Below are 22,050 nucleotides of genomic sequence, written 5' to 3'. Positions count from 1 at the left end.
GCATAAAGGGCAGCATGAGAGAAGGCCTGTAGGTGCTTACTGGACAACTTGACCAATGGGCAGTGAAGGCTGGCATCAGTGGCAGAACGGATGGGGGGAGTCAAGATCTTGACAGCAAATGAGAAGTGTTAGGTAGCATGAGAACAGGCTGCAGAGAGCCTTAAAAGGGAAGACAAGTTCTTTGTTTGATGCAGTGGAGAAAGGGAAGGGGTGCAAAAAGAGGGGTGATGTGGTTGAAGTGATGAGCCAGAAAAATGCAGTTTTGTTTTGAATACGTGAGGCAAGAGGGGAATCTCCAAGGCCACAAAGGAAGATGCTGCAGTGGTCGAGATGTAAGGTGACAAGAGGTTTACTACTGTGGATGGAAAGGAAAGGTCACATGTTAGATTTACTGTGCAGGAAGAAGCAGAAAGATTTTAATACAACATGGATTTGAGAAGCTAGAGCAGGGTGTGCATCAAATACATGGCATGTAAAATGGATTTGGCTCAGATGAGGTATTTGTGACTTTTAAGATACTCAGATTGTGCAGGATCTAAACTTTCATTTAAAAAAAAGTTTCTAGCTAACAGTAGGGTTACCAATTGTGGTTGGATGTATTCCTGGAGGTTTCATCACATGACATGAATCTTTAATTCCTGGAGACTCCAGGCCAATTCTGAAAGGTTCGCAACCCTACCTAGCAGGCAGCTGTGTGAACCCAGACAACCCCTAGAACTGACATCTGAGCACTGAAGAGTCCTCCACTATACAACACCAGAGTTACCTGATGGGAAAGTGCCAAGTCAAGGAGAAGGAGAAGTCAGTGGCACCAGAATACTGATTTGAACAGATGGAATCTAGACCTCAAATGGATTTGAGGAGTCGGGATGGTATCTGAGGTCTCCAGAACTGAGGTCTGTGGAAATGAATGACCCACATCTGATCCATGACCTCTCCTGTGATAATGGTTCCTCTTCTTCCCAGGGCCTGCCTTTCTCCTCAGAATGCTTCCCCTGCCCTCATGCATAAGGGCAGAGAAAAGCAAACCAAGAGCTTTTGACTTATTCCAACTAAACTGTTGGATCTGGAGGCTCAAGGCTGCATGTTTGCATCCCCAACAGAGCCACCAAATATGCAACATCTTCCCGAATCCTTCCCACCAGAGGTGGGCTCATCAATGCCTGGCACTGTCTTAGCCAAGAACTAGAGTTGGGATCTTGGCAGGCCCTCTGCTCAGAACTGGAGGGGGAGCCTGCCCTGGGGCCCCACTGCTTCCTGGAGTCCTTGATGTTCAGCCCTGAGGGGATTGCCAGCAGAACAGCTCTCGGTTCATTTGTGGTACTGGAGAAAGTGTGGGTGGTAATTTTGCACCATCACTTATAGATGACTTACGTTCTTTAGTGTAGAGCCTGGACCAGAACTGGTTCCAAGCTTTAGCATTGAAACCTTTGACTAAGGAATCCAGAGGCTTCCCTTTACCTGAGGATGGGGGTTTGGCAGCTGAAGATGGCCTATCGTGGTCCTTCATAGAACCACAGCCAGAATTTGCCGTGCTCCAATGTCCAGCTCTGAAGAGCCACTTGAGATAAGAAGATCCCTGGCCTTTGGGCCTGAGAAAGCGGGAGATAAAACCTTTACAATCCTCACATTGCTCTGAAGAACAACTTTCCTTTAAACAAGCTTTTCTTGTCTTTAAAAGCACCCACCATAGTCTGTTAGAGTGCCATCAAGTCAGACCAATGCTGCCGCACACTGCAGCCATCTTATCACTCAGGGTGTGTTTTCACTGCACAGTTAACTCGGGCTTTTACTCACATGTTGCCCCAACCCGTCCCATACACATACACAAAACTCTAACCTGAGTTTGGTGGTGCTTTAAACCTAGGCCAGTTGGCCTGTCTTGGACTACAGGCAAAAGCCTAGGTGCTCACTTCTCTTGGTCTGGTAACTCGCCTACTTTGTAGTGAGGATACAGGCTAAGCCACTCCAATGCTGATAGTCCTCCAATGGCTTCACACAATTCCTGCTGTATGCCCCGCCGGGGGGACAACTCACTGGCAAAGAATCATAGAGCAGCACAAAGAACCATTGGATATGGCCCCAGAAGTCCTAGTGAGTCACACAAGTGAGTGCCACACCAGGACACAGTGATTTGAGTATAGCTTTCCAGTGTGGCTGATCTCACCCAGTCTAGGCTAAACCAGGTGCTCAGACTCCAGTGCCAGTCACCTGGGTTAACTCTGCAGTGAAGACATACCATAGCATAAACCTTCTATCAATCTCACACTTAACACAGCATTCTAGAAAATCAAACCCAACCACAGACAGACTCACTGCTGATCTCTGCTCATTAGAGGGAGGTATTCATGGCTTCATCCAGTCCTAGTTTCCCATTATGGTCCTACCTACTTATGGATAGGATATAGCAAACCTATATCTCCACCTATTAAGCAACCCCCTTTTAAATTAATGCTAAAAACAGCACCATGAGGTCCTGGTGCTGCCACAATACAAATAATAAACAACAACAGATATTTAGAACTAAACCACATCTTAGTCTGTGCCTTCTCCACGTTGGGAGACCTGCAAAAGGTCAAGAAGTGAAGTATCTGAAAACCTGGGTTTATAAAGAAAACTCTTCTGCAGCCTCAACTACAGGTACCACCTTCCAGGGAGCATCGGTCGACTTACCTTGGTAGCGTAGACATCACCGACGTTGAGCCGCAGGAGAGAGAAATATCCACATCAGATGAATGAAGAACTAGGGCTTGAATTGAGGTTTCAATCTGAGTGAGGAGAATTAGGAAATGACGCGTACATGATCAAAAATTGCTCAATGAGTCTGCCTCTGTGTGCCTGGGGGATTTCCTGAAATGCCAGAAGCAGGAGATTAATAAACATAACACCCAAAGCATAACAGGACAGGCCCAACAAAGAAAACAACAGAACGCCCCTTCCTGCTTCTCCACGTGGGCACCAATGATACTGCCAAGAATGACCTTGAGCGGATCACTGCGGACTACGTGGCTCTGGGAAGAAGGATAAAGGAGTTGGAGGCGCAAGTGGTGTTCTCGTCCATCCTCCCCGTGGAAGGAAAAGGCTTGGGTAGGGACCGTCGAATCGTGGAGGTCAACGAATGGCTACGCAGGTGGTGTCGGAGAGAAGGCTTTGGATTCTTTGACCATGGGATGGTGTTCCATGAAGGAGGAGTGCTGGGCAGAGACGGGCTCCATCTTACGAAGAGAGAGGGAAGAACATCTTTGCCAGCAGGCTGGCTAACCTAGTGAGGAGGGCTTTAAACTAGGTTCACCGGGGGAAGGAGACCAAAGCCCTGAGGTAAGTGGGAAAGCGGGATACCGGGAGGAAGCACAGGCAGGAATGTCTGTGAGGGGAGGGCTCCTGCCTCATACTGGGAATGAGGGGCGATCAACAGGTTATCTCAAGTGCTTATATACAAATGCACAAAGCCTTGGAAACAAGCAGGGAGAACTGGAGGTCCTGGTGATGTCAAGGAATTATGACGTGATTGGAATAACAGAGACTTGGTGGGATAACTCACATGACTGGAGTACAGTCATGGATGGTTATAAACTGTTCAGGAAGGACAGGCAGGGCAGAAAAGGTGGGGGAGTAGCACTGTATGTAAGGGAGCAGTATGACTGCTCAGAGCTCCGGTACGAAACTGTGGAAAAACCTGAGTGTCTCTGGATTAAGTTTAGAAGTGTGTGCAACAAGAGTGATGTCATGGTGGGAGTCTGCTATAGACCACCGGACCAGGGGGATGAGGTGGATGAGGCTTTCTTCCGGCAACTCACGGAAGCTACTAGATCGCATGCCCTGATTCTCATGGGTGACTTTAATTTTCCTGATATCTGCTGGGAGAGCAATACAGCGGTGCATAGACAATCCAGGAAGTTTTTGGAAAGCGTAGGGGACAATTTCCTGGTGCAAGTGCTAGGGGAGCCAACTAGGGGGAGCGCTTTTCTTGACCTGCTGCTCACAAACCGGGTAGAATTAGTGGGGGAAGCAAAAGTGGATGGGAATCTGGGAGGCAGTGACCATGAGTTGGTTGAGTTCAGGATCCTGACGCAGGGAAGAAAGGTAAGCAGCAGGATACGGACCCTGGACTTCAGGAAAGCAGACTTTGACTCCCTCAGGGAACAGATGGCCAGGATCCCCTGGGGGACTAACATGAAAGGGAAGGGAGTCCAGGAGAGCTGGCTGTATTTCAAGGAATCCCTGTTGAGGTTACAGGGACAAACCATCCCGATGAGTCGAAAGAATAGTAAATATGGCAGGCGACCAGCTTGGCTTAATGGTGAAATCCTAGCGGATCTTAAACATAAAAAAGAAGCTTACAAGAAGTGGAAGGTTGGACATATGACCAGGGAAGAGTATAAAAATATTGCTCGGGCATGTAGGAAAGATATCAGGAGGGCCAAATCGCACCTGGAGCTGCAGCTAGCAAGAGATGTCAAGAGTAACAAGAAGGGTTTCTTCAGGTATGTTGGCAACAAGAAGAAAGCCAAGGAAAGTGTGGGCCCCTTACTGAATGAGGGAGGCAAGCTAGTGACAGAGGATGTGGAAAAAGCTAATGTACTCAATGCTTTTTTTGCCTCTGTTTTCACTAACAAGGTCAGCTCCCAGACTGCTGTGCTGGGCATCACAAAATGGGGAAGAGATGGCCAGCCCTCTGTAGAGATAGAGGTGGTTAGGGACTATTTAGAAAAGCTGGACGTGCACAAGTCCATGGGGCCGGACGAATTGCATCCGAGAGTGCTGAGGGAATTGGCGGCTGTGATTGCAGAGCCCTTGGCCATTATCTTTGAAAACTCGTGGCGAACGGGGGAAGTCCCGGATGACTGGAAAAAGGCTAATGTAGTGCCCATCTTTAAAAAAGGGAAGAAGGAGGATCCTGGGAACTACAGGCCGGTCAGCCTCACCTCAGTCCCTGGAAAAATCATGGAGCAGGTCCTCAAAGAATCAATCCTGAAGCACTTAGAGGAGAGGAAAGTGATCAGGAACAGTCAGCATGGATTCACCAAGGGAAGGTCATGCCTGACTAATCTAATCGCCTTTTATGATGAGATTACTGGTTCTGTGGATGAAGGGAAAGCAGTGGATGTATTGTTTCTTGACTTTAGCAAAGCTTTTGACACGGTCTCCCACAGCATTCTTGTCAGCAAGTTAAGGAAGTATGGGCTGGATGAATGCACTATAAGGTGGGTAGAAAGCTGGCTAGATTGTCGGGCTCAACGGGTAGTGATCAATGGCTCCATGTCTAGTTGGCAGCCGGTGTCAAGTGGAGTGCCCCAGGGGTCGGTCCTGGGGCCCGTTTTGTTCAATATCTTCATAAATGATCTGGAGGATGGTGTGGATTGCACTCTCAGCAAATTTGCGGATGATACTAAACTGGGAGGAGTGATAGATACGCTGGAGGGGAGGGATAGGATACAGAAGGACCTAGACAAATTGGAAGATTGGGCCAAAAGAAATCTAATGAGGTTCAATAAGGATAAGTGCAGGGTCCTGCACTTAGGATGGAAGAATCCAATGCACCGCTACAGACTAGGGACCGAATGGCTCGGCAGCAGTTCTGCGGAAAAGGACCTAGGGGTGACAGTGGACGAGAAGCTGGATATGAGTCAGCAGTGTGCCCTTGTTGCCAAGAAGGCCAATGGCATTTTGGGATGTATAAGTAGGGGCATAGCGAGCAGATCGAGGGACGTGATCGTTCCCCTCTATTCGACACTGGTGAGGCCTCATCTGGAGTACTGTGTCCAGTTTTGGGCCCCACACTACAAGAAGGATGTGGATAAATTGGAAAGAGTACAGCGAAGGGCAACAAAAATGATTAGGGGTCTAGAGCACATGACTTATGAGGAGAAGCTGAGGGAGCTGGGATTGTTTAGTCTGCAGAAGAGAAGAATGAGGGGGGATTTGATAGCTGCTTTCAACTACCTGAAAGGGGGTTTCAAAGAGGATGGCTCTAGACTGTTCTCAATGGTAGCAGATGACAGAACGAGGAGTAATGGTCTCAAGTTGCAATGGGGGAGGTTTAGATTGGATATTAGGAAAAACTTTTTCACTAAGAGGGTGGTGAAACACTGGAATGCGTTACCTAGGGAGGTGGTAGAATCTCCTTCCTTAGAGGTTTTTAAGGTCAGGCTTGACAAAGCCCTGGCTAGGATGATTTAACTGGGACTTGGTCCTGCTTTGAGCAGGGGGTTGGACTAGATGACCTTCTGGGGTCCCTTCCAACCCTGATATTCTATGATTCTATGAACGCCACTAGCCATCACCTTCAGCCCCCAACTAAAACCCCTCCAACGCATCATCAAGGATCTACAACCTATCCTGAAGGACGAGCCATCGCTCTCTCAGATCTTGGGAGACAGACCAGTCCTTGCTTACAGACAGCCCCCCAATCTGAAGCAAATACTCACCAGCAACCACACACCACACAACAGAACCACTAACCCAGGAACCTATCCTTGCAACAAAGCCCGTTGCCAACTCTGTGCACATATCTATTCAGGGGATACCATCATAGGGCCTAATCACATCAGCCACACTATCAGAGGCTCGTTCACCTGCGCATCTACCAGTGTGATATATGCCATCATGTGCCAGCAATGCCCCTCTGCCATGTACATTGGCCAAACTGGACAGTCTCTACGTAAAAGAATGAATGGACACAAATCAGACGTCAAGAATTATAACATTCAAAAACCAGTTGGAGAACACTTCAATCTCTCTGGTCACTCGATCACAGACCTAAGAGTGGCTATACTTCAACAAAAAAGCTTCAAAAACAGACTCCAACGAGAGACTGCTGAATTGGAATTAATTTGCAAACTGGATACAATTAACTTAGGCTTGAATAGAGACTGGGAATGGATGAGTCATTACACAAAGTAAAACTATTTCCCCATGGTATTTCTCCCTCCCACCCCACCCCCCACTGTTCCTCTGATATTCTTGTTAACTGCTGGAATTAGCCTACCTGCTTGTCACCATGAAAGGTTTTCCTCCTTTCCCCCCCCTGCTGCTGGTGATGGCTTATCTTAAGTGATCACTCTCCTTACAGTGTGTATGATAAACCCATTGTTTCATGTTCTCTGTGTGTGTGTATATAAATCTCTCCTCTGTTTTTTCCACCAAATGCATCCGATGAAGTGAGCTGTAGCTCACGAAAGCTTATGCTCTAATAAATTTGTTAGTCTCTAAGGTGCCACAAGTACTCCTTTTCTTTTTTCCAAAGCATACTGAGACAGTATAGGGATGGGGCTATACATATACTTAAGCATTACATGTGCTTGACTTAATGTCTTAATAGTCCCATTGAGTGGGACTACTCACATGCATAAAGTTAAGCAGGTGTTTAAATGTTTGTAGGATCTGGGGACAATGACTAAGGGTATTTTCACCTTTTCTTTCCTGCCAAACCTACTAAAGATTCCTCCCCTTGCTTACTGGGTGTATTTAAAGAGAACCCACACAGAGTTAGAGCCTGTACAGCCTAGCATTTGCAGTGATTACGAGTTTGTTGTGCACAAAGCACGTAACCAGCCATCTAAAGAGCATGGTGTACCACAGAGCTCCCTGTAGGAGAGTCAGCTGCAGTACATTATGAAATTATGTACTCATGCCCTGAGCTTTAGTCAACGGCACGGTTTTTATGAATATAAAATGTATGACCAACACCTGAAAACTGGAGACTTCTTAAGAGTCCACAGCCAGCCACTGAAGTGTACAGTGCTCGTGTTCCCAGGGACCATGACAAACTGCCAAGGCAAACAGTGATTAAGATGCCAACTAGTTCCAACCGTTGTCACCAGCATGTATCTATTTCTTTATTTAGATTTCAGATTTAAACAAGTTTCACACCAAAGAGGACCTGGGCTGAACACACATGGATATAGGAGATATGAAGTAAAATGTGACCAAATCAGCATCATTTCCTCCCCCACACACCACTGAATCACAGATGTGATCAAGGCACATTAAAATTCTCCAGTGCACTTTCCCATTAGCCACAAATCCCACCCTCGGTGCATATGAGCTTTGCAGTGTGCCAGGAAAGTCAAAAAACTCAAGCCATGGGAGGCCAGAAATTCCAAGGGAAAGGGCCCATGTCATGGATAGGACCGACTGGATGATGGGGACATTGGACAGATTTCAGATTATTTAGATGAACTTAACTCTGCATTTCCATACTTTCCCACATTTGTTCAGATGATGCTTGATGTAGTGGGGAACCAAACTCCAAATACACACTACATCTGGGGAAGATGCCTGATGAATCTACCTCTGACAGAGAAGGACTAAGGACCTCACTCCCTGCCTACATTTGCTTACACACCCAAATGCCCTCAAGGAGTAAAAATCACTTCAAAGTCAAATCCATTGGGACCTCCTCAGACAAGGCCGGATTAATGCAGGGGCTTTAGGGACTGCAGCCTCAGGCTAAGGGGGGCCCCGCAGGCCAGATGCAGCCTGCTGCTTCTTTTCATCCGGCCCACAGCAAGTCTCTGTGCCATGGGCCGGACACCATTCCCCGAGCCACCCGGGGTGGAGCCACCTGGGGTGGAGCCGCAAGCACTGGCTCGCCAATGTGCCCCTAGCCAAGGGGCATTCAGGAAATCTCTGCTCGCTGCCCCTGTCCCCAGCGCCGGCTCCGCAGCTCCCCTTGGCCAGGTACCACAGCCAATGGGAGCTGCGGAGGCGGCACCTGTGGGCACGGGCAGTGTGCATCGCACAGAGCAGCCTGGCCCCTCTGCCTAGTGGCCGGACATGCCAGCCACCTCGGGGAGCAGAGCAGCACAGAGCCAGGGCAGGCAGGAATCCTGCCTTAGCCCTGCTGCACCGCTGACCAGGAGCCGCCCAAGGTAAGCGCCTCCTAGCCAGAGCCTATACCCCGCACCCTCTCCTGCACCCCAACCCCCTACCCCACAGCCCCCTCCTGCACCCAAGCTCCCTCCCAGAGCCCACACCCCAAACCTCCTGATGCACCACAACCCCGTCCCATTTCTGGCCCCACCCCACAGCTGGAACTGCACCCCTTCCTGCACCCCAATCCCCTGCCCCAGCCCTGAGCCCACTCCAAATCCCCTGCAGCCCCACAAAATCTATTAGCCACAGGCCCACAGGAGAGTTAATCCGGCCCTGCCCTCAGAGCCCTCATTTCACACTGGTGGGGGATAGTAAATCCATCCCAACTTCTTATACACCTGTGTCCCAAGGGGCACCCCACACAGATTGGATGAGACCCTTTCACAGCCCATATTTTGCACTGTCCCACATTGCTTCTCACTTTTTCAAACTGAGACTGTATCACAACTGGTGATGAAATGAACTGACTCATTCTGGCTTCTCCCGGGTAAGTGAGTTTCTCACTGGGACTCTCAGGTTTCAGAGTAGCAGCCGTGTTAGTCTGTATTCGCAAAAAGAAAAGCAGTACTTGTGGCACCTTAGAGACTAACAAATTTATTAGAGCATAAGCTTTCGTGAGCTACAGCTCACTTCATCGGATGCATTTGCAAATCCAATCCGATGAAGTGAGCTGTAGCTCACGAAAGTTTATGCTCTAATAAATTTGTTAGTCTCTAAGGTGCCACAAGTACTCCTTTTCTTTTTGGGACTCTCACTCAGTCTTTTCTCAGATGGTTTTTAAGGTTAACGCCTTTACAAAATGTACTGTATTACAAAAAGGTCCGGCCAAGGATGCACCTGCAGACTTTAGAAAAGAGAAGGACCGAGGTTTAGGGAGCAGGGTATTACCAAGCCGGGGAGTTGCAGGCGGGATCCGGATGAGATTTGCTGGGCCAGGGGCGCTGCAGCAGGAGCGGATGCAAAGGTGGTAACGGTCTCACTGCCTGGGAGTGGAGCTGCCCGTGTCTTGCAGTGGGAGAAGAGGAACTGGGGGGGCTTAGAGACCCCCTTCCTCCTCCTGCACTAATCCTGGGGGGGCTTAGAGACCCCCTTCCTCCTCCTGCACTAATCCTGGGGGGGCTCTGGGGAGGGTGCATCTCGCCCCTTTTTTAGGGGCAGCTGTGCTGGGGCACCCCTAATCCTCCTCTCTTCCTGCACTAATCCTGGGGGGGCTTAGAGACCCCCTTCCTCCTCCTGCACTAATCCTGGGGGGGCTCTGGGGAGGGTGCATCTCGCCCCTTTTTTAGGGGCAGCTGTGCTGGGGCACCCCTAATCCTCCTCTCCTCCTGCACTAATCCGGGGGGGGGTTGGGGAGGGTGCACCTCTATTTCGGGGGGGGTGAAGCGGGGGAACCTTCGACCCCCTCCCCGCACTGATGTGGGCGGCCTTGGGGTTTCAGCCCCGCTTTCGGAGCGAAGGCCCGGGGGGGGTGAGGGCGCCGCAGATGAAAAGGGGGGCGGGGAGGGGGCTGTGAGGCGCTCGTGCTCCGGACAGGAGCGGGGGCGGCTCCTCCTTGGGGCGGGGGGGGTGCTGCGTGAATCATCGCAGACCGGAAGGAGGATTCCCAGGCCCGGCCGATGCCTATAGCAAAATGGCGGCGACTGCGGCGAACGTCCTACGGGGAGACGAAGGGGACAGAATACAGTCGCCGAAGCGGCGCCTGAGTGGGCCGCCCGGCCCTGCGGCTGCGCACTGAGGCAATAAGGGGGGCGGGGCCGCGTGGAGGGGGGAGATGGGAGTGGGAGGAGCTGGCAGGGCAGAATGGAGGGGGCGGAGCTAGGCTGCATGGAAGGGGAGGTGGGGTAGGGGGAGAGGGGCTGGGCTGGGCTGGGCTGCATGGAAGGAGGGGTGAGGTGGGGGGAGAGAGGCTGGGCTGGGCTGCATGGAAGGAGGGGTGGGGTAAGGGGGAGAGGGGCTGGGCTGGGCTGCATGGAAGGAGGGGTGGGGTAGGGGGGAGAGGGGCTGGGCTGGGCTGCATGGAAGGAGGGGTGGGGTAAGGGGGAGAGGGGCTGGGCTGGGCTGCATGGAAGGAGGGGTGGGGTAAGGGGGAGAGGGGCTGGGCTGGGCTGCATGGAAGGAGGGGTGGGATAGGGGGGAGAGGGGCTGGGCTGGGCTGCATGGAAGGAGGGGTGGGGTAAGGGGGAGAGGGGCTGGGCTGGGCTGCATGGAAGGAGGGGTGGGGTAGGGGGGAGAGGGGCTGGGCTGCATGGGATGAGGGGTGGGGTAGGGGGGAGAGGGGCTGGGCTGCATGGGATGAGGGGTGGGGTGGGGGGAGAGGGGCTGGGCTGGGCTGCATGGGATGAGGGGTGGGGTGGGGGGAGAGGGGCTGGGCTGGGCTGCATGGGATGAGGGGTGGGGTAGGGGGAGGGGGGCTGGGCTGGGCTGCATGGAAGGAGGGGTGGGGTAGGGTAGGGGGGAGAGGGGCTGGGCTGGGCTGCATGGAAGGAGGGGTGGGGTAGGGTAGGGGGGAGAGGGGCTGGGCTGGGCTGCATGGAAGGAGGGGTGGGGTAGGGTAGGGGGGAGAGGGGCTGGGCTGGGCTGCATGGAAGGAGGGGTGGGGTAGGGTAGGGGGGAGAGGGGCTGGGCTGGGCTGCATGGAAGGAGGGGTGGGGTAGGGGAGAGAGGGGCTGGGCTGGGCTGCATGGGATGAGGGGTGGCTGGGTGACAGGGAGAAGAGACAGTCTCACCCATCCCAAGTGTCCAAAAATCCCACGTCTTCGCGAAAGTGGCATAAAAACAATGATTTTTTTAAAGTAATCCATGCGGGTCCTTCTTTCTAGCCTGTAACTGCCCTCGCTTCACGGTCTCGAGTTTTTCCTCACCGAGGGTGAGGGCTAGACACTTTGAGGGGTGTTTTTTGGTTTGTTTGTTTATTTTTCATGAAAGCTGAGATAACCACACATGCCAGTAGCTGGGGCATGAAGCAAAACACCCAGGTTCCCGCCCTGCTGCTGGCAGGACACATGGCCATGGTCAGACAGCGGGAAAGCTGTGACCGCTGCCTAGCCCACTGTTCATCACTATCTCATTGGTACCTTGTGCATCACCTGTTGCCTCTTGCCTTGGATTTAGGGTACGTCTACACTGCAGCTGGGAGGTGTGATTGCAGTTTGGGTAGACGTACCGAGCTAGAATACCAGAGCTAGCTCCAGTAACAATAGGCACAGACGTAGCCATGGCGGCGTGGGCTGCACAAAGCTGTCGGTCTCCTGCGTATGTTGCTAACTCGTGCCTCTGCCCGTGCTCCCGTGGCTACGTGCAGCTGTTGTTACTCCAGCTCGCTTTGATCTAGCTGTATCAAAGATGATTCAGATACATCTACGGGAGCTGCAATCTCAGCTCCTTTTTGCAGCATGGGCAGCTTCGATTGTGCCCTCCTTTGGGCAGGGACTGTCTCTGTGTTATATGTTTGTATTGTACCTGGCACAAGGGGCCCTACCTCTATGTGCCACTGTAATACAAACGGTAAATGATGAGGACTGAACTTTTAGTATTTGTTGAGTGCTTTACTGTTAGAGTGACCATATTTCCTGAAGTAAAAATGGGACGGCCTGGGGCTCGCCTGAGCTGCCCCGCAAACCCCCTCCCCCCCACAAGGCTAGCCAGAGCCACCCCCGCCACCTGGGGCTGAGGCTGACTCCCAATCCCACCCCAAGCTCCGTGCCCCATGCTGCCCACGGCTGGGTCTGATACCCCCGCCCGAATTCTGTGCTGCCCAGGGCTGAGGCTACTCCCCGCCTCCCCCCAAGCTCTGTGCCCCATGCTGCCCAAGTCCCATGCGGCCCACAGCTGGGACTGAGCACCCAAGTCCCATGCTGTCGGCGGCTGACCCCTCCCCCCCGAAGTCTGTACTGCTTGGGGCTGGGGCTGACCCCCCCCACACCCCGAGCTTCGTGACTTGTGCCACCTGTGACTGACCCCCCCGAGTTCCATGCCGACCACGGCTGTGGCTGACCTCCCACTGCCCAGCACCTCGCGTTCCCCCCATGTTTCTCCGTGTCCCCCCCAGGGGGGCACACCCATCTTTTCTGGTAAACTGGGCATTTGTTCGTTTGCACTTGCCAACTGATCAGTTGGGAAGAGCAAACAGCACAAATGCCCGTTTTTGTCAAAAAAATCAGGATGGCAAGGACAGGGCTTAGAAAGAGGACTGTTCTGGCCAAAACAGGATGTATGGTCACCCTACTCATTGTCTCATTCAGTATCCTTCAATGAGAAAATATCCTCACCTTTAGGCCCACTGCTACTTCTGCCCTTTTTAAAGTTTAAACCTAAGAGCATCCACTCAGGAGTTTGCACAGGTTAACTAAATTGTTTTAAATTAGCCCCTCTGGTTGTACTGATGCAACTTGCACCTATAGAAAAGCCCTTTCTCTCTCTCTTCCCTCTGTCGCTCCTCCCTTCTTCTCTCTGTGTTTCCTTCCCTGCAACAATTCCCTCTCTCTTCCCCACCATCATCTGCTAAAATGATCAGTGATTACATAGTTAATATTGACAGGTTTCAGAGTAGCAGCCGTGTTAGTCTGTATTCGCAAAAAGAAAAGGAGGACTTGTGGCACCTTAGAGACTAACAAATTTATTAGAGCATAAGCTTTCGTGAGCTACAGCTCACTTCATCGGATGCATACTTCAATGTCAATATTGAGCTTTAGAGCTGACCCGCCAATGAGATTAAATGGGATATGGGGAGTTCACAAGTCCTCCTCAAGTCATAGTTTGAGGCTCTTTGCTGACATTCAGGCACATAACAGTGAATTGATTTACCCTTGGGTCACCGTTGGAAGGTTTTCTTCCCAACCACAAGGCCTAGACATTTTACTTTTTTTGTTAATGAAAGATGAGGTTCTAGGCTATTCACCCCTTCTTGTCAACTGTTGGGAATGGGCCACATTAGCCTTGAATTAGCCTCGTTAGCACTCACCCCCCACTTGGTAAGGCAACTCCCATCTTTTCATGTGCTCTACATTTACACCTGCCTACTGTATTTTTCACTCCATGCACCTGATGAAGTGGGTTATAGCCCATGAAAGCTTATGCCCGAATAAATTTATTGGTCTCCGAGGTGCCACAAAGACTCCTCGTTGTTTTTGCTGATACAGACTAACACGGCTACGCGTCTGAAATCTGGGTTATCTAAATACATCCTGCAAGGCACATAAATACATCAGAGAGACTGGGCATTTGACACTTCTGTCCTAAAGTACCCTTGGATTAAGGATGCTATTTAAGTGTAAGATTTATTCTCCTCCTAAATGTTTTGGGTGTTTGTTTTGATCAGCAAAGCACCAAATGACAAAGGTCACTAATCTTTCCAGTGTCCTCTATCTGTGATTTCAGAACCATGAAGAAGCTTTGGAGGTGAGGAGATCAGAGGCTGGAATTTCTACAGCTCTCTGGACTCTACTGCCTCCAGCTCAGACACAGTTACAGCGAAAGAAAGAGCCCGGCACATGCACCAGTGTCCATAGCTCATGTGCCTTGCAGAGAGAGGACGGACACGGAGATCGTTCTGAGGGGAAACTGCAAATGGAAGAGCATCTTAATGGCAATGAAAACACAGAGGGAGGAGGAGAGAATTCTATTCAGCAGCACCAGCAGTTGACAGAGCCTCTTAATTGTAATGGACACCTGGACGGAGGAGACAAACCAGGTAACTTAGGGCTTGTCTGCACAGAGAAATTTACCAGTATAATTATACCATTGTAGTTATACCAGTATAACTCCCTGTGTGGACACTCCTATTCTGGAATAAATGTATCTCCATGGGGAGCTACCCCAGTATAACCGTAATCGTTTAATATTACTGGCATGGCCTGTACTAGTAAATTCTCCCATGGAGACAAGCGCCCTTAACCCTCACTCTCTAGGAAATGCTTAGCGGGAGAGACAGAGACTAAGGGCTTGGCCACATGGGAAAGTTATCCCCGTATGAGATAAGATGTGACTTTAAACGGATATACCTACCCCAGTACAACCCCCATGTGGACTCTCTTATTCTGGTCTGTGTGTATGCAACTCTCTAGTCCAGTGGTTCTCAACCTATTAACCATTGTGGGCTGCATCCCATACTACATGTATGGCCCTGAGGATGTCACATGGGCCGCAGCTCTGTGCTGGCTGGGCCACAGGTCGAGAACCACTACTCTGGTCAGTGTGCGTTACAGGTCCCCCCTGTGCCAGATCCAAGAGGACTGGAGTCTGTTCCTGCCTCCACTGTACTAGTTTGGCTCAAGCTGTATCAGCTTATGCTTTCAGCGCTGGAGGTCCGTGGTTCAATTCCTGGTGTGGTTGGCAAAGATGGGGTTATCACCTGTAGAAAAAGCTTATGGTACCTTGATACCTATATAAATGTGTTCATGCTAGGGGGGCTGTACTGGCGTCGTTAAAGGAATACAAATTTTTGTGTAGTTAATGCCTTAGTTCCCAAGAGAAACAGTGTCCTGCACCTTATCCTGGATCTCTGATAATAGAACGGATCCCTGCATTATTGTTGTTTATATTACCACAGCACCTAGAGGTCCTGGTGAGGTCAGGATCCCTGCCGGAAGGCTGTGCCTTGTTCTGGTATTGGCCATTGCCTAGCATGGACCTGAAGTACTTTCTGTGGTTTAGACACAGAGACCTGGGAGTCAACTCTTCAAAAATCTAGGGCCTTGCTCCGGTGCTGTGGGTTGAGAGTAGGGAATGTGCTTCCCTAGAGAAACTATGGGGACTTGTGGTTAAGGCACTGGATTAAAACTAAAGAGAATTGGGTTCAATTCCTCACTCTGACTTCCTTTGTGACCTTGGGCAAGTCACTTAATCTTTCTATTCCCTCAGTTTCTCAACTGTAAAATGGGGAAAGTAAATCTTCCTTTATGTGTCTTGTCTATTTAGATTGTAAGCCCTTTAGGGCAGGGACTGTCTCTTCCTGTGTATCTGTGCAGCACTTGGCTCAATGGGGCCCTGATCTCAGCTGGGGCAGGGGCTGTCTTTTGCTGTGTGTCTGTGCAGCGCCCGGCACAATGGGGCTCTGATCTCAGTTGGAGTCTCTAGATGTTACTGGAAATCAACTACTGTTGTTTACAGTGTACTTGTAGCTGTGTCGGTCCCAGGACATTATAGAGACAAGGTGGAGGAGGTGATATATTTTATTGGACCAACTTCTGTTGCTGAGACACGCTTTTGAGCTTACACAGAATTGAAGAAGAGCTCTGTGTAGCTTGAATGCTATCTCTTTCACCAACAGAAATGGGTCCAATAAAAGCTATTACCTCACACATCTTGTCTCACTGGAAATCAAATCATTTCCATTATTATTTAGATAACACCGCTCCCCCAAAGAGCACTAATTGTTTTTCTCTCCCTATTTTAGGATATTCATGTAACCGCAAGTTCAAGAAACGTGCTCTCGTAGCTGGAGTCCTCTTAGTTTTAATCATTATCATCATTGCTCTGGCTGGTGAGTTCCCAGCCGTCAGTCTCTGCACTTCCTGTTTCGCCTTGGAGGGATCACAGTCACACATTCGCACACATTCTCCTCAGCCTCCAACTTCCGCTCCTTGGCCCTCTGACTACTTCATCACTGGCCCTTTAAATCAGCTCTCTAGTGTTACCCAGGGGTGACCAACCCTGTGCCTCCACTGCAATGAAAGGATTGCATTTCGAGCACCCCCGGGAATGCAGGAAGTCAGCACCTATGGTAGCGGGGGCCAGAGATTTGCCATAAAGAGGGTCTGGAATCGCTGTGACAATCAGTAACATGAAATGGCATCTAGGTGTCACAGGGGAACTGGTCCTTTTAAGGGGAGATGGGGCCAGCCTCACCCCTGCTGTAGTTAGTTAGTTGCTTCCTAGCCTGAGGGAGGGGGACTAAGGAGGGACAAGTGAGAGCATAATCACCTGGGCCTTATAAAGGGACTGAGAGCTGGACCCACAGGGAACAGGCAGGCTCTCTTAGAATGCCTTGAGCAAGTGTCTGTAAGGAAAAGGGATAGGAACTGGGTGTAGAGGGTGAGCTGATGGGAAGTTCAGGGGGACATCTTTGCTTGTTTCGGACTTCTTAATTGGGACCCTTGGTAACCTGGAAGGGGATACATTTGTTGGGGACTTGAATGGAGGGTGAAGCCACATCGGCAGCACTGAGCAGTGGCTGGGAAGCTGAGGAGACCAATCTTGAAGAGGGAAACTGAGGGCTGGAGCGGCAGCTGCACTATCCTTGGACAAGAGGGGGCATTATGGGTCAGCCACACCCCAGGGACAGTAGGTTTTAATGCTGTACCATTGTATCGAAGCATGACTGATCATCACAGCCTTTTTCAAACTCTTCCTTTTTTACTCTGTAACGTGCGACTCTCAGGCCTGATTTATACTTGGAAATAGAACCAATATAACAGTGTCAGGGGTGTGATTTATTCCTGATACGATTACATCGGTATTACCTCTAGTGTGGACACTGTTATAGTGTGAGAAAGGTGCCTTATACCAATATAACGTATTCCCCTTTCCCATACAGGAATAGCTATGCTGCTGTGGGCACTTTTATACTGGCATAACTCCATCCACACTAGGGGGTGAGATGGCTTAACTTGTATCAGTATCACTAAAGCAATGCAACTTTCTAGTGTAGACAAGGCCTCTGTCTCATGTGGAGGTAGAGTGCGCTGGAACAATTTTTATGTTGGGGGTGCTGAGAGCCATTGAACCAATCTGTAAACCTTGGATATGATGGAAACCACTTCAAGCCAGGGGGTGCAGCAGCCCCCCTAGTTCCAGCACCTATGGTGCACTGAGCTGGGTTCAAATCTGGGGCTGGAAGCTTTTCTGCTGTGCTTGCCGTTTTAAACCGAGAGCGATATGGCCTTGATGGCCCGCGTCTCTGGGGAGCATGTCACCTGCGTAGTAAGATGCAGGAATTGGAGATGTTCCATCCTTTCAGGGAAATGCGAGTGTAACTCATTCACCTGCCCTTCTAGGAAGTAATGCAAAGAACTGAAACAGACTCCTCAAAATATGAGTCCCCAGCCCCCCCTGCCTAAATCACTCCTGTGATCTGCAGCCCTGGGGATGGACCCATCACCCCCTCTGCACATTTGCGTCTGTTCACAGCCGACTCCACAGCGGGGTGGGGGGAGATCATGGGAGAATCAAGGGTCGGGGAGGGCCAAAGCTGCCCTCTCAGCATTGCCTCTGAGTCCGTGACAGGAGAAGAACATCCGTCCCAGCTGGGAACTGGCTCTGAGTGGCACCTCCCCACCGCCCATGTCACCAGCCTCCCCTGGCAGAGGCCTGGCCATTCCCTTGGGCTTTGCTGGTGACCTGGGGCTAGGGCAGAGGTACCAGCCCTGACTCCAGCAGCACGCCCAGAGCAGCTCCTCTGCATTTACAGCTAGGGGACTGTGAGCCCTGCCTGGAGACTAGGGGATGGTGGTGTCTCCTCGGGAGGAGGTGGTGGTCCAGGCCCAAGATTTCCTATTTCATGCTGGGAGTTTGACTGTGAGTGGGGTCATTTCTCATGCCCTCTTTTGTCCCTCAGATCCTCCGTCTGGTTTAATGAGGGGCTCTAGTTCCGAGAACGTTTATTGCCCCTTACCCTCCCTCCTATACAGAGAAGGAGAGAATCTCTGACCCTGTTTGACTTTCTCATTTTCAGTAGTAAAGTTTAACCCACCGTCCGCTGGTCCTGATCCTCCGGCTGCTGCCCACTGCTGCCTGGACGGCTGGGTCGGGTATGGAGGGAAATGCTATTATTTCTCTGAGGCCGAAGGGAACTGGAACAACAGCCAGAGCAACTGCACCTCCATCGGTGCCTCCCTGGCTGCGATTGACACCCAGCAGGAAATGGTGAGAGAGAAACCCTTTCAGACTTTAGAGCAGTGGTCCCCAAGCTTTTGAGAGTTGTGCCCCCTATCATTCCCCTCCCAGAGGTGGAGGTTCCTGGAGGTGGGTCTGATCTCCCCCATGCTGCTGGGAGCCCCCCAGCCCAAGGCTCCAAGCTGCTACTCCGGGCTGGGCTCGGGAGGGACAGGACTTGCTCTTCCCCGGCACAGCTGCTTGCGGGCGGGAGTTGAGGGGGGGAGATCAGACCTACTTCTGGGTACCTCCCCCAGCAGCAGGGTGCTCCCAGCAGCACAGGGGAGATCAGACCCACCTCTGGCAACCTCTGGAGCTACTGCCCAGCCCTGGAGCTTCCTGCAGCTGGGGGAGGTACCCGGAGGTGGGTCTGATCTCCCCTCAGAGCAGCTCTGCAAGGGAAGTGTAAGTCCTGTTGCACCCCATCCCAGGGACTAGCAACTGGAGTCAGGGGCACAGTAGGAGCCCCCAGCTAGGGTGCCCCCAGCCCTGCACTCCCCCCCACCCCGTAGGTAGATTTCATGAAGAAGGTCTGATTTCACGGTCCATGGCGCGTTTTTCATGTCCATGAATATGGTACGGCCCCAGCTGTAACCTTAATGAGGGAGGCTTTGCTGTCACTGGCAGCTAGAACAGCACTGCAGACTGCACTAGGCCCCATCAGCAGCACAGAGAGACTCAAATGCAGGTTGTGAGGGGATGGGAGGGATAGTTCAGTGGTTTGAGCATTGGCCTGCTAAGCCCAGGGTTGTGAGCTCAATCCTTGAGGGGGCCATTTAGGGATCTGGGGCAAAAATTGGGGGATTGGCCCTGCTTTGAGCAGGGGGTTGGACTAGATGACCTCATGAGGCCCTTCCAACTCTGATATTCTATGGTGAATATCTTCCTCTTTTGGAAAGGCTTTCATTAAGCGCTATAAAGACCTCTCTGAGCACTGGATCGGCCTCCAGAGGGAACCGGGCCAGCCCTGGAAATGGACCAACGGCACCAAATTCAATCACTGGTGAGTTCTCTTTCTTGTCAATGGGGGGTCCTATCAGGGAAGTTGGCTTAGCTACAGATGTGATGAGTTAGCTGCCTCCCAGCCGATGGGGCTGAGACCAGAGATCACAAGAGGATCAGGTGACTTGCAGACTTAGATCAAAGGCCAGCAAGCTGCTCTGCTGAGAGCTGCAGGGAGCAGGTAGGTGCTTGCTGGAGGCAGAGCCCGGTTTAGTTCTTTGCTTTATGTTGAACTGTTTTGAGTAGTAAAACATATCCCTGAGGAAATGGACAGAACTGCTGTTGTAACTTGAAAGGATAGCTCTGAGACAAGCCTTAATAGCTCAGCTGATTACAGCTGGACTTAACCCAACCCTACTAAGGCTGTTTTCAATGTCCACACATAATTGTTTTGTTGCTGACCATTTTAACAGAAGCATCAAGCCAGCATACTTCCCGCATTGCCACTGGCTGAAGTCCCAGATCCTGGGAAAGATAGTTGCTATCACTGTTTGCTGGTGTTGTGAAAGAAAAATTCAACTCCTTCCTCAAATTTAGTCTTCTCCTTCATGTCCCCAAAATGGGGAGAGACAAAGATGATGCATCCCCTTCCCAGTGACCAACATTTCAACTGCTTGCTGGGTCCCAAAACTCAGTATTTTCCTAGATAAGAAAAGCCCCAGCTGTCCCTAATCTAGCTGCTTAAACTTCCCAGTTCCCCTTGACAACTTCTGTGGTGCAATTGTGTTTAGAACTTTGCACCAAAATTTTGCACCACAGTGAAATTAAAGATTGGAGAGCAGCGTTTAATGTGAATCATAACAAGGGCTGTTAGACTAACTGGACTATACAAAAGTGAAAGGGGACAGTGCTACATAATTTAGAGGCCCTTGCCACTTGCTTTCTGTCTGTTGTGCTGCATAGAATACAAAGCCTTGACTTTAATTCTGTGGTGCTTGCAATGCAGGTTTGCAGTCAGAGCGCACGGTGAGTGTGCGTATCTGAATGATGAAGCCGTCACCTCTTCCTGGTGCGACACGGTGCGATACTGGATCTGCAGCAAGCCTGCTGGACTTACTCCAAGAGAGCAGAATGGAGCGCAAGGGCAATTGGAGACGTCAGGGCTCAGCTGAAGTGCTACGGTATACACAGGGACACACGCGCACATCTGCCCCAACTTTTCTACTCAACCTATTTGTATCAATTTAGATCGAACTCAATACATTTTTAAAAATGCACCTTATGTTTTTAAGGCAGCAGAGGGGTGGGGGCGTTAGTGACGTGCTGTATCTTGTTTCTGTGCAAGTGAAGGTGGTCCAGAGCCTCTCAGCATCTGCGTTTTCCTCAGTGGTACCAAGATTTTGGCAAATCTGAAGTACCAGACAGACTCAACTCCATATCCTTGCAGTCTGTCAGAGGGAAAACAGTTGCAGCGGGGATTCTCTGTACCTAGGTCCAGCTCATAGGTGCCAACTCCGTGGGTGCTCTGGGGCTGAAGCATCCACGGGGGAAAAAAACGGGACACTCAGCACCCGCCACCCACAGTGGCTGCACGGCTTCCTGGCTGGCTATTCTGGAACCCGTGGGGCTGGCTGTGGATCAGCAAGCGGGAGGCACTCAGGGGAGGGGTGGAGAAGAGCAAGTGGCAGGTGGGACCACAGGGCAGGGGGTGGGAAGAGATGGAGTGAGGGTGGGGCCTCGGGGTGAAGCAGGGGTGAAGCCCCCACTGGGAAAAACAAAAGTCACTGCCTGTGATCCAGCTCCTGGCACCCTGCATTTTAAATCCATCAATGTGACGAAAGAGAAGTCGCTGCTGTTTATCCTTCAGAGGGTACAATCATTATATTTGACAGTGCCACACCTGCCCCCCCACTATGAGTAGGGCCCTACCAAATTCACAGTCCATTTTGGTCAAGTTCACAGCACAGGATTTTAAAAATTCTATTTAAATCTGACATTTAAGCTATTTAAATCTGACATTTCACAGTGTTGTAATTGTTGGGGTCCTGACCCAAAAAGGAGCTGTGGGGGGTTGCAATACTGTTACCCTTACTTCTGCACTGCTGCTGGTAGCGGCGCTGCCTTCAGAGCTGGGCAGCTGGAGAGCGGCAGCTGCTGGCCAGGAGCCCAGGTCTGAAGGCAGAGCCACCGCCAGCAGCCGCAGTAAGGATGGCAGGTATGGGATTGCCACCCTTACTTCTGAACTGCTGCCTGCAGAGCTGGGCCCTCAGTCAGCAGCTGCTGCTCTCCGGCCACCCAGCTCTGAAGGCAGCAGCGCAGAAGTAAGGGTTGCAATACCACGACCCCCCCACCCCAAAATAA

General features: G+C 51.0%; 3 protein-coding genes and 1 pseudogene across 8 annotated transcripts in view; 2 read left to right on the top strand and 2 right to left on the bottom strand.

The window, feature by feature from the left end:
• Nucleotides 1–10,406, bottom strand: part of LOC119842949 (C-type lectin domain family 2 member E-like) — a 64,417-nt gene extending 54,011 nt beyond the window's left edge. For 3 of the 4 annotated variants that reach the window (XM_043497101.1, XM_043497105.1, XM_043497103.1), the window contains exons 1-2: nucleotides 9,766–10,406; nucleotides 2,674–2,768 (exon numbers count right to left, since the gene is read on the bottom strand). The gene's annotated coding sequence lies outside the window, so the exon portion shown is untranslated. Of the gene's footprint in view, nucleotides 1–2,673; nucleotides 2,769–9,740 lie in introns of all 4 variants that reach the window. The other variant, XM_043497102.1, reaches the window with a different exon arrangement.
• The window catches only part of LOC119842950 (early activation antigen CD69-like), a 29,777-nt gene extending 8,066 nt beyond the window's left edge, over nucleotides 1–21,711 (top strand). Inside the window, exons 1-6 of one of the 3 annotated variants that reach the window (XM_043497110.1) lie at nucleotides 9,634–9,841; nucleotides 14,254–14,566; nucleotides 16,271–16,357; nucleotides 18,548–18,738; nucleotides 19,647–19,750; nucleotides 20,696–21,711. In XM_043497110.1, the coding sequence (XP_043353045.1) occupies nucleotides 14,443–14,566; nucleotides 16,271–16,357; nucleotides 18,548–18,738; nucleotides 19,647–19,750; nucleotides 20,696–20,861 (672 nt within the window). In that variant the 5' untranslated portion in view covers nucleotides 9,634–9,841; nucleotides 14,254–14,442 and the 3' untranslated portion in view covers nucleotides 20,862–21,711. Of the gene's footprint in view, nucleotides 1–9,633; nucleotides 9,842–11,575; nucleotides 11,990–14,253; nucleotides 14,567–16,270; nucleotides 16,358–18,547; nucleotides 18,739–19,646; nucleotides 19,751–20,695 lie in introns of those variants that run through there. The other 2 variants (XM_038371794.2, XM_038371798.2) reach the window with 2 other exon arrangements.
• Nucleotides 1–22,050, top strand: part of LOC119842653 — a 1,040,433-nt pseudogene that overhangs the window by 149,048 nt on the left and 869,335 nt on the right.
• LOC119842869 (C-type lectin domain family 2 member E-like) overlaps nucleotides 1–22,050 on the bottom strand; it is a 268,909-nt gene that overhangs the window by 165,830 nt on the left and 81,029 nt on the right. The gene's annotated exons all lie outside the window — the stretch shown is intronic.

This window comes from Dermochelys coriacea, chromosome 14, assembly GCF_009764565.3.
Source record: "Dermochelys coriacea isolate rDerCor1 chromosome 14, rDerCor1.pri.v4, whole genome shotgun sequence".
NCBI classification, from domain to species: domain Eukaryota; kingdom Metazoa; phylum Chordata; order Testudines; family Dermochelyidae; genus Dermochelys; species Dermochelys coriacea.
This window is presented reverse-complemented; position numbering and strand designations above follow the sequence as displayed.